The 12,267-nt window shown below is 39.6% G+C and overlaps 1 protein-coding gene across 1 annotated transcript in view; it reads left to right on the forward strand.

Annotated features, from left to right (window-relative positions):
• Positions 1–12,267, forward strand: part of LOC131694775 (uncharacterized) — an 82,475-nt gene that overhangs the window by 46,610 nt on the left and 23,598 nt on the right. The window contains exon 4 of the mRNA XM_058983276.1: positions 9,327–9,438. Within this exon, the coding sequence (XP_058839259.1) occupies positions 9,327–9,438 (112 nt within the window). The remainder of the gene's footprint in view (positions 1–9,326; positions 9,439–12,267) is intronic.

Below are 12,267 nucleotides of genomic sequence, written 5' to 3' on the forward strand. Positions count from 1 at the left end.
TCGCTCTGGTTCTGTGCTCATATTAAACCCACACTTCGTGTACAAACTCATAATCTTAGACTCAAACACGAAATCAAAACACGTGCACATGTTCGCCGAACCCCATGTCCGTATACGCAAGGTTGCCACTATTTTTCAAAGACGTGCATCAATCCATTTGTTTTAAATTTAGGAAAATATGACCCAATTTTCCAAAATTTGTGTGTCGCAGCTCCGCTAATTTAAAAATCTGGCACAATGAGAGGTTTGTCTTTTTGTCTGAAAGCTGCTAAAACCTCTGGTGGTGCCAGATAAATCTGACATAATGGCGTCCCTGCGTACACGGTGTGCGTGCACATAGGTTCGTGGCATTAGTTTTCTCTTTCTCACTCTCATCAGCACTAGCGTTGACTCTTTTTGCCTTGTGCGAATCGTTCTCGTGCACGCACACGGTGTACGTCGTAAGTGTGTGTTAACACACTCGACCCAACTAGCTCAATATATATTCTCTCAGGGTCGGCAACCGCCTGGGGAAGACTCGATCAACCCGAAACTTACCCTGTTGCAAAGCGGATTTATCGAGAGATGTCTATGAATGGAGAACTGACTCTGAATAGAAAGAGAAATTTACATAATTTACAAATTTATTGCCATCGGTACCATGTAGTTCGTCGAACGAAGGGGCCCATTGCTGAACAGCGGAGAGGGAGAGGAGAAGGGCATACCTGGGAACTCGGCGGTTGCAATGATGTTCCTATCGACAGGTGACGTTCGGTCGGCTGGTCTATCGATAGGTGATTCATCCGGCCCGCAGATCCACTTTTCCCAAACGATACGGGATATGCGTCGATTCACTCGGGTGGTGCGACGAGGGGTGCGACGCGGTAAGTTGTTAGAGATAGTCGTGGAGATTTCGGGGTTCTGTGAGTTGCGTCCGAACATTCAACGGTTCTGTCCAAACGAGCCCGTTGCCGAAACGTTCGTCGTGACTGGGGTTGTCCTGTTTAGGAATAATTGCGGGACTGTCTTCCGGGACGGCTTGGCACGCGCTTTTACAAACCGGGTATCTCAATCAGCGTACCAAGGAGAATTTTCTCCTAACTGCATAAAATTCGCACGCTTTACGAGCCCGAACTTTCTTCTGGGTCTTAAAAAACCTCACATTTTCTGTCCGGTTACTTATAAGGCCTACCATCAACTGCCTTTTCCTTATCTTCCTTCTTATCCATCTCCTCTCCCTTTCCTCCCCTCACCTCTCTAATTCTCTCTCCCGATCTCGACCATCGCAGGATGCAGTAGAGGTGAGCAGCCAGAATATCCCTCGAAGGTGGTATAATTTTGGTTGTTCAAATTTTCGGGAACATTTTAATGGGTTTGGACATTAATGCGGTCTTTTTACGTCTTTTGTTTTGTTGCGGTTTTTTCCGTTACAAAATAAAATAATGTGTAATAATTTTTTTTATTACCATTTGGGAAGCACGGCTGTTTTGACCCAGATAATTCATTCCCGTTCCATGAGATAACCTAGGCTAAGCCCCAACACCTGGTATGGATGTTCCGGGGTGGGCACAGAAGGTCTCTTTTGAATTTCTGGGACTTTATACAGCAGTATGTCCGTGGTTTCTCTAACGGTAACGTTCACATGATTATATTTTTTCCGAAAACGTTAACGTTTGATAGTTTTACTAATGTTAGTATACTTAGGCTAGTTTAAACAAAAATATTTAAAAAAAATAATACACAGCAAGAAAATAGACTAACGACAATTAATAAATCAGAGCCAGATAAAGAAATAAAAATTAAATTACACTTACATACTATACATTACATACTACAAACATTGTAAACTCCAAAACAAACGTCTCTCAATCGATACCGAACCAAAGCGACGGTAACAACGTACACGGATGTTTGAACTAGCGTTTGTACATCGTTCGCTTGGATTCGATGTTCGAGGCGAACCTGTACATCGAGACGAAGCATATTTGAGGTTGAACGCGTGCACGAAATTTTGCACACAGGTACACGGGGAAGTCTGGATATGAGCATTTGTTTTGTACATTACTATCTTCTTTTTGATCAGTTTTGTATATATGTTAGTCGTTCCAGCTTGTGGCGGGATTTGGGGGAGGATGCGCATTTTAATTTGTTTATTGTATTGTTCGTTTTGTACTAAACACTACCTGCTCATTTTCTCCCTGTTAACTCTGGAGCTGGGCGGGACCTGCGTAGATGTTGTCTTTTTTTCTGTTTATTTTATCGCTCGTCTCGCAAAGCCTCTCATTCTGCCTCACATATTTAAAATGGACTGAATGCATATAGCGTTAGGTTTTTTCGTATCCAAACGTCCTGTCCCAGATTCTCCTGGTACTGGAACAAGCTTTTTGCCTCACTTATTTTAAAAAAGCGGCCGCGGGTTCCACCCTGGGAAAGGACGTGCAAAGTGATAAAAAGTAAATGTCACCGCAAACCGGCAATGACCTGTCATTGCGAACCGGACCTTTCTTGACGATTTTCATTTTCTTGAAGTGGACAGTGTCCGGGTAGTATCGTAATATCCTAGCTATATACTAGATGTTTTTAGAAAATATATTTCACATGTTGCTTAGGTGCATGTACATGCATAGAGACAAATATGCCAAAATGCATCGACGGCATGTGCAATTTTTATTTCGATTATAGAGGTTTTAACCTTAAGGTCATTCGCCTCTTCTGGTTAGAAAAATCTCTTATGAAAAATTTCTAACCCTATGTGCGGGGTCGGGACTCGAACCCAGGTGTGCTTCGTACAAAGCAATCGATTTACCAACTACGCTACGGACACCCCCAGTGCAATTTAATTATTCTGCTCAACAGCTATGGTTAATGCTGTTTTACACAGCTCAGACAAACGACACCAAAGTTCATGTTATGTTTGAGCTCTATTATTTTCGGCACAAATCTGTACCTCATCGGCAGAAATCTATGCCGCAGCGGCACAGCACTATCATCGACATTTGCTTGAAATTATTTTGCAAGCATATTTTGCCCTGAGTGCATATAAGGAGTGTGACGACACTGTCAAAATTGGAACAATTATTATTTGTCAGTGTCATTCCAAACGAGTCAAGTTCATGTATTTTGACAGGTCGTTTGTTCGTTTGGAATATCACTGACGGATAATCATGACAGTTGTCTTCACTCTCCTTACATATACTCTGATTTTGCCCTGCTAAATAACATCAATATCAGGAGAGAAAAAGAAACCCGTCTTCGCATGTCCCGTCCGGGGTTTCAACTATCGACTGTTTCGGAACTATGCTTTCCACACATATTTGTGTGGTACGCACTCAGGTAACTGGCGCCCCTATTTCTACATACAGAGTTTGACAAGAGGCAACATCGTTTTTTTCCACCTCGGTGGCACGGCTGTCATCTACATACATTTGCCTTGAAGCCAAAAATTTTGGTTCTTTGGTTCTACTAGCTGCAGCGATGCCACATATTTTTGTGAAATGTCTGTAGAAGAATAATTAAAATGTCTGTAAAAGTCTGTAGATGGTTGTGTAAATCCTATTTACACTAGGTTGATACTTTAAAAGTAGCTTGAAATTAATAAACTATTGTAAAGGAATCCGGGTCAAATTATTCTAGTGCAATTTTGTTAAACACTGTTACTCTTTTAAAAGTCTGTAGATTTCTGATTACGTCTGTAGGAGACCATCAAAAGTCTGTAAAATACAGACATGTCTGTAAATCTGGCATCGCTGACTAGCTGTCAAGAAATGCGTTTAAGCTATGTTCATATCTATTTTTGTACGACATCGTCTCTGTGCGTAATAAATATTTACTAAACAATTAATTATTTTATCCGTCATTATGCTAACTGAATATTGTTTAACTTCATATAAATGTATAAAATGATGGTTGGTAATAAAATCGCAGAGCAACAATATTTGAAGAGACAGTGAATTATTTTATTGATAAGTTTCGTGTTTAAAATTTATTGGCTTTCCACGTAGCTTAACAACTTGTTGAAAAACAATTACTGCAAGCAAATTTCTTCCCTCTGATTTAACCAACGATTCGATTTTTGCACAAATAACAGGGATAAAACATCTCAAGTGACAGATAGTAAACAAATCTTTCTGGGGGTTTGAAATCGATTCCGATCGACCGACTTTTCACAATTCTCAGCAAACATACGCAATTTCATTACAACAGTGGACTGCTGTTGTAACTACTGTCAAATGTCACTATTGGCATAAGCTTACTTTTTCATTAGATCGTGTTCTATCAACAGCGTTATTAGTATTTCTGTAATTGGCGATTTAATTTTTTTCAAAAAATGTCTCGTTTGTGGTTGTGGTATTTTAAATATTTTCGGGTCACCATCATGTGTGACTAGTTGCACGATCATTACATTTCCTCTATGAACCATCCTCGACAAGATCGCATGAATCAAATAATAACTCCTTGGGGACATCCGCATACACTCAGTTTCCTAATCTTTACTTATCTTGAAGATGCTAGGTTAGATTGCTTATGCGAAAAAGCTTTTCTGATGTTAGATAACATTGTAGTGTCAATATCCTATGTAGAATTTCGTGTCTAATTGAAATATTGGAATAAAATCCCATATCCTATTTGTAATGTTGTTAAAAATCTCTGTGCCCCTGTTAAACTAAAGCCGGGGACATAAAATACTCCTTCATGTTCAATTACAAAAATAATTCAGCTGATTAAGGTCAACTATTTTCCTCGACCTATCAGAAAATTATAGTAGGTGGATCAAAACAAATCGTTAATCACACTAATACAGCTTCAGTTTGGAAAATACTCTATACCCCTGAAGATTCTTATCACACCGCAACGTTAGAGTAGGCTTATCACATACTGCTTCTTCAATCGATATTTTTACTCGTTTTTTATTACACCTAAATTTTTAGCTCAGTCTTTGTGTCGAAACAAATGCAATTTATTCGAATAACATTGAAAACCTTTTAATAGATTTTCATATTTCTGAATGCATGTGCGCCATACGTAGGAACAGTATGAATGTAGCTTAATAATTTGTTGACAACAACGCCACCACAACAACAAACGGAGGTTTCAGGAAACTATCACCGTGCCACCGGGGTGGTTTTTTCACCGATCAATGGGGATCAGTTTGACAACGTCAAAATCGCTTGAAATGTCACCAACAAACAGCAGTAGCAGTAAACAATAGAAAACAATGCACACTTTCTCTAATTTGATGCAAACAAAAGTGCTCCTCGTTTGTATTTAGACAAATTTCGTTTATTTTGTTGCAAACAAAGTTTTTTATGTTGACTACGCCAATATGACGTCATGTCATCCTCTTGTACGCACTACAATTTTAGTTACTACATTCATAGTTAGGCGGAGACGCTGACCGGAGCCAATTGAACATGTCAAATGCCGAAGCCAATCGAGCATGACGTCACATAACATGTTCTCTTTGAATGTACATATATGAAAAAGGCATTGTGGCTATGGTCATAATTATTTTACTCTTCGCTTGTGTTGTAAAGTTCTTACTCACGACGAAAATGAAGTTATTAACCTAGAGCTTGAACATTTGCATAGGATGCCAGTGTTTTCTTCCTAAAATAAGAGCAGCCAGTTTTCCGGCTTTTGTGTTCGCCTAAGAGAGCTTACAGAGTGCCGGCGAGAAGCTGAGCAGGGGCTGGTACTGACAGTAGGATGCGAGATTCGAGAAAACCAAACCTACAAACCAAATGGATCTGCACCGACTGCCTGCTTTTAATCTGACAGGCTCCATTCGATATGCTGCAAGCAGGTTTCTCGCATCCTACTGTCAGTACCAGCCCCTGCTCAACTTCTCACCGGAGCTCTGTAAGCGGCCTGGCCTAACTCTGAGTATAGTAACTCTAACTAGAGTCTGTGTTCTATTAGAGTCCCATACAGAGCAGGGATCTAGGTAATATTTTGTGAAATCTGTGCGCAGCCTATTTATTAGCGCATTTCTCCAAAATTCCACGCGGCCTTTCCTGTTCGAAAAGAACGGCCGCGCTTCATGAAACGTCGCGCTTAGCCAATCTGTCATGATGTTGCAAATTTGCATAACGAAGGGCTGAATGAGTGATCAAGTTGTTCCAAAAATCAGCCCTGCGTTATGCAACGTTTTGTGCAGGTTGAGTATACCAGATGCAAGTGGTGCCAAATTGATCACGTTCAGTACAATTCAAAAATTCTTTTTAGGACTATAGTGGTATCCAGCGGGGAAAAACGATCGGAAAATGTGAGTGAAGCTAAGCAATCATGTGAAAAAATTCCCCACAGAGGCGAGATTCGAACTCGCAAACTTTGAGACTCCGGCCCAATGCACTAACCCTTATGCTATCCCTGGGTATGGTGACATCCCAGAAAGAACATATGATTATCCTACTGGGGACGGTGATCGGACCCTGCCTGCAAAGCGAGAATCACACACAACGGCAGCTGATCACCCCAACACATATGATCTATTTAATTTCCCCGCTAGATACCAAGGCCCGGGTTTTTATTATCGGTTGATGTCTAATTTTTAGTTCGTTACCCATCGTACTTCGGTGGGTGACAGAGTTGATGAAGACTGTCGATTTCTGGTCCCTTGCCCAGTGAACAGAGGTATGACGGGAGCGAACCCGCCCGTTCGAATTAAACTAATAATTCAATTTTTGGTCTTTTGACTTAAGTGCCAATACCTTATTTATGACTGTGGTGGTATCCAACGGGGAAAAACGATCGGAAATGGTGAGTGAAGCTAAGCAATCATGTGAAAAAAATTCCCCCCAGCTCTGTGACCCACCGAAGTACGATGGGTAATGAACTAAAAATTAGACATCAGACGATAATAAAAACCCGGGCCTTGGTATCTAGCGGGGAAATTAAATAGATCAAATGTGTTGGGGTGATCAGCTACCGTTGTGTGTGATTCTCGCTTTGCAGGCAGCGTACGATCACCGTCGCCAGTAGGATAATCATATGTTCTTTCTGGGATGTCACCATACCCAGGGATAGCATAAGGATTAGTGCATTGGGCCGGAGTCTCAAAGGTTGCGAGTTCGAATTTCGCCTCTGGGGGGAATTTTTTTCACATCATTGCTCTTCCACCCGTAAGTCCGGAACATAGACATTTTCCGATCTCGACGAACTGAGTCGAATGGCATATGACACTCGGCCCTCCGGGCCGGGATTAGTTGACGATTTTTAGAGTGATTGCCTAACCTTTCTGTATGAGAAAGGCAAAGAACCATTCACAGACTCTCACATATCCAATATCCATAAACGTCAAGAATGGACCGGTGAATTCTTTAAACAATGATTTTTCCATAGACAAGCGCCATCGTGGTACGCCGCGCTTATAGTATTTCAGAAACGGCCGGTTCCCAGAAACAGCCAGGGAATATGATTTTCACTAAATCCTTTCTGTGGCGTATTCTCAGATACATATAGATTAAAATTAAACAAAGAAAAAAATCGATTTTTTAAAATCGCGAGTGTAGAAGACCCCCAAACAAATCTTACCACCTTCGAAGACATGTTAAGAATATCTGGAATGTTCGCGATGCCTTAAGAAAAAAACTAAGGATTTCTGGGAAAAAAATCACACATCAGAGGGCTTTAAAATTATTTCAAACTTAAAAAAATTACTACGAAACTCAAGTAAATCTCATAAAACTCACACTCGACTAAGCATTTCAATGAAGTATTTCGAGAAAAGTTAACAAAATTAGGAAAATGTAGCGAACATCAAAAAAATTTTGCAAGCTACGGCATGTCCCGCATGTTTCAGGGAAGTCTTAATAACTTCAAGAAACTCTGAAAACTTTTCGAGCATCAAATATGAAATTAGAGAATTCTTAAGGTGTACAGCTATCTCAAGCGATAATAAACGCCTACAAACGGAGACTGCTAGAAAGGCTTAAATCTTGAGCGTTTTTTCAAAACGTCATATCTGCAATGAGTTACTCTCTTTGTTTACTTTCTCTTCTGTTAATAATTCGGTCACTTTAACATTTATCCCTCAGCTCTTTGCATAATATGCTAGCTAAAACCACCGTCTTTCGATCTGTACTGTAAAATATGTGAAAAGTGTTATAGTGACGCCGTAAAAATCGAAAGAGAAAGTATAAACAGAGAGTAACTCATTGCAGATATGACGTTTTGAAAAAACGCTCAAGAAATGTCGATTATCTGTGGTTTTACACAAAATTGTAGACAACGTGTTGTTGCCGGTTTTCGTGTTTTTAGAATGACAAGTATGATAGAATTATTCGATTCGAAATATTCCTGGTTGCTTCATCAGTAATTAGTACTTAGTAGTTCTTTGTTTTGTATATTTGTTGTCTTGCGCTCATCTTAAGGCGTTTTTATTTCTACGTTGGCACTACACTGGTTTAACATCGACCGCACTCGACCTAACAAATGTTTAAAAAGTCATTGTTTCACACGTGACACCGGTGTAGCATCGACGTAAAAATAAAAACAATTCTTGAGCGTTTTTTCAAAACGTCATATCTGCAATGAGTTACTCTCTTTGTTTACTTTCTCTTCTGTTAATAATTCGGTCACTTTAACATTTATCCCTCAACTCTTTGCATAATATGCTAGTTAAAACCATCGTGTTTCGATCTGTACTGTAAAATAAGTGAAAAGTGTTATAGTGACGCCGTAAAAATCGAAAGAGAAAGTAAACAAAGAGAGTAACTCATTGCAGATATGACGTTTTGAAAAAACGCTCAAGAATTATTTACAACGTCTACCTTTTGACTGGATCCCAATTGAAACTTATTTTTTTGCACTGCTCGACGAAAAACTCGGTAGTAATAGTTATGTGCACTATAAACATTTAGCATGGAAAATTTTACTTCTCGTCCGTTCGCTATGTATAAATCCGAAATTACTCTAACGATGCATGAGTCCTGCGTAGTCTGATTGGCAACGTCCGGAAAACTTTCCAATCTTCACTGCACCTTTCTCTCTCTGTAGCTCAATCTGATTGTAACTTTGAAACAGCAGCAGCGCCCAAGTTGCCTTCCCCAGACCGTTAGGGTACGGGGTAAGGCAAAAAGTCCCATAAGAAAACAACCCACTAAATTAACTTTCACTTTTCTTTCTTATTGCTTTTGCTCGTCTTGCCAACGTCCGGTCATCGTTGTTCCTGGCAATTGCATATAAACAACGGAAATTTAATTAAACGTCCGACAAACTACGTTCATTTTACAAAAATAAATATAACGACGGTGACGTCGATGCTGCTGCTGATGCTGATGATGATGATGACGACGATCCTTGGGAATGAATTATGCAACGAAATTTTGGACAAACAATCGCTACAGGTGGAACCTCAACCCGACCGGCTAAGGGCTGGAGAGCAGAACACAAGGCGGCCAGGACGCTCGGAATCATCATGGGTGTGTTTCTGCTCTGCTGGTTGCCGTTCTTTTTGTGGTAAGTTGAAATACAAGTTTACAGTTACTGTTTGAAGTTTTAACGAGCGCTGCTGGTCCAGGGATGGTACAGAAGGTTCACCAGGAAAGCCTACAGCAATTTTAATTTTTTGGTTGAGATAAATTGTTTTTGATCTTCCACTACTTGTTAGTTGTGAAGAATGAGCACAAGAGGAAGATATCCATTTGTTTAGTTGTTTACCGTTGGAAAATTTTCATCGTGAAAGCAGAATTCATTCCTCTTTGTCCCAGATTATATAATTTTGACAGAAACTCTGAACAACGGCTCACATAAACTAGGTTAGCTACTGCGCTAATGTCATTTTTCTGTTTTGAAATCGAGAGAATTTTGATAGTTGGCTTTTACGCCGTAATCCTATATTTGTCGAGAATTTGACGTATCCAAACGAGCAGAAATATGACGTATCTCTATTGCGAATACGTCAAACTTTATTTTGATATATAATGTTTTCTTATTCTTCATGGCCACGCTCTAACTGGGTTGCCCTAACCTAGAATGCTCTACATTTAACCATTTTTTGACATCTATCAGTCGTCCCGCGAACACTGTTCGATAACGGCTCTGGGGAGGTGCCCTGTATTTCCATTTTCCTATCGATGATCTGTCAAAGCAGGTGCAAATTCAGCAATTTTAGTTATCACCCATCATCGGTAGCTCCCGTTCCCTTCAACCTATCGATTGCCGTATATCGCTGTGGATTCTTTTGAATAGATTGCATTTAGTTAGAAAATAAATTCAATTATCTCATTCATTCCCTTTCTGCCAGTCGGTTGGATTCTATTCGTCGATACTACCAGCAACGGTGTTGATGATGGAGCTTCATCGTACCGTGAATCGAAACTTGATTTTTTGCTGTCATTCATTTTTAACTCATCGCTTCACTGTGTCGCAATAGGTTTGTTCCAGTACATGGAAGTTACTCCCTGTTGCTCCGGAGCAAAAAATTCTTGCTCCTTTTCACTCCGGTTTGCCACCAGAAGAAGAAAAAAGAGAAGAAGATAGTACAGGAACGATTTTCTCCCTGTTTGCTCCGGAGTACTTCCAGTTTCTCCTGGTACTGGAACAAACCTAATGCTTCCCATCAGTTCGGGGTGGAACTGGTACTAACCCACTTTTTTGGCGCCGTCACCATACAGTATGTAAAAAAAAAGTTTGTCTTCCTCTGTCACAAAACCAGTATTTCTTCAATATTGAGGTCGGCCAAATCTTAGAAAATAAAAAATTGAACACAACGAAGCAATTTTATTAACATTGTTTCCCAAATGGTCTAGTCAATTCTTGGATTTTGGTCTTCCACATTTTTTGATCATGTGCATAACTTTTGCTTCAGAATTCTCACGAAATAGTTTTGATGATCTATCATTCATTTTCGAATACTCAAAAAAATTCAACGTTATTTGGAATTTTGTCCAGGAACCTGAGAAAATTTCAGAGCTTTTACAATTCCAGTGATCATACAGCTGTTATGTACAATTTTTACATTGAGTAAAATGACAGCAGCTGGTTTATACGCTAAACAGTAACTAGGTTCATAAGGGTGAATAATTTTTTTACGCCTTTTTATTACCTGTTACAATTTCACAAAGTGGCACAAAAGAAAAATACAAGTATTTTTTTAGTGAATTTGATGATCTAGTGCATACATAATAAAACGTAAATAAAAATGTACTTGAGGACGATTTTGTCAAGAATATTAAACAAATACTAATTTTGTGGTAGGGGTGGACAAACTTTTTTTACATACTGTAGGTATGAAATTTTCCCATCCAATCCAACGCCTAACAAGATGTGATGGCAAAATTGATTGATTGAATCTTTTCATTAATGTGAAAAATCCTCCATTGATGTTAGATTTGTGCCTAGCTGGGGCCATTGGGGCTAATTGAGTTTCCTCTAACCGATTTCAGTAGATTCCAATGGAAGCCATTGGTATGAAGGAGAAATTGTTGATTCCAGCATGCTGTCAGCATCTGTTGCTACGTTCTCTAGTTAAAATGATTTGAGTTAGAACTAAAATTATTAGCAGATGCACGCGTTGTTTTTACATTTAAACCACAGAGAACAGACATCCATTACATCGAATAAAAATATTTAAAAAACGTGTGTAAACATTTGAATTAATATACGATAAACACCGGAATCGGTTCGAAATCCTGCATGGATTCAGCATGGAATCTTGCTCCAAGAAAACAACCGATTCCGACTCTATCGGTTGATGCATTTGAGCTGGAATTCATGCTGGAAGTCCGAACCGGTTCCGGACTAGTTTGGGTAAAGGAATAACCGCTGTCAATTCTGTCGAACTCAGCCACACAAAAACATGACGACAGTAGCGCACCTAGTTTGGATATCCCAACTACCTACGAAACCGTTAGAGATTTTACACAAGTTGAATGCTGAAGATGGACGTCTGTTCTCTGTGTTTAAACTGCGAGCCAATTTTTTTTCACTTTTCATTAATAATTTTAACATTTTGAGTGAGATGACCGCAAACCATCAGCAGTATAGACATGTGCGCCGATGGATTTTTGATCCGCGGCAGCTTTCCGATCGTTTTTGATCGGTGGCGGCGACAGCGTTGGCGGTATTACGCTGTTTCAACAGGAATGCCAGGTATTTATTGAATTCCTGAAAAATAAAAGCTCTAGAACCACCTTTGTTTCGGATTCGAGTATTATATTTTTTGTTGTTAGTTTATTTGACATGGTACAGTGCGTTAGTTTAACTGCGCCAATGATCTATTATACTTTAAAAGTATTTGGCCTTGTTGGCGCAGTCCACAGTGGGACGAGCCCGGAGTCCATATAT

This window comes from Topomyia yanbarensis, unplaced genomic scaffold (genome assembly GCF_030247195.1).
Source record: "Topomyia yanbarensis strain Yona2022 unplaced genomic scaffold, ASM3024719v1 HiC_scaffold_148, whole genome shotgun sequence".
NCBI lineage: Eukaryota > Metazoa > Arthropoda > Insecta > Diptera > Culicidae > Topomyia > Topomyia yanbarensis.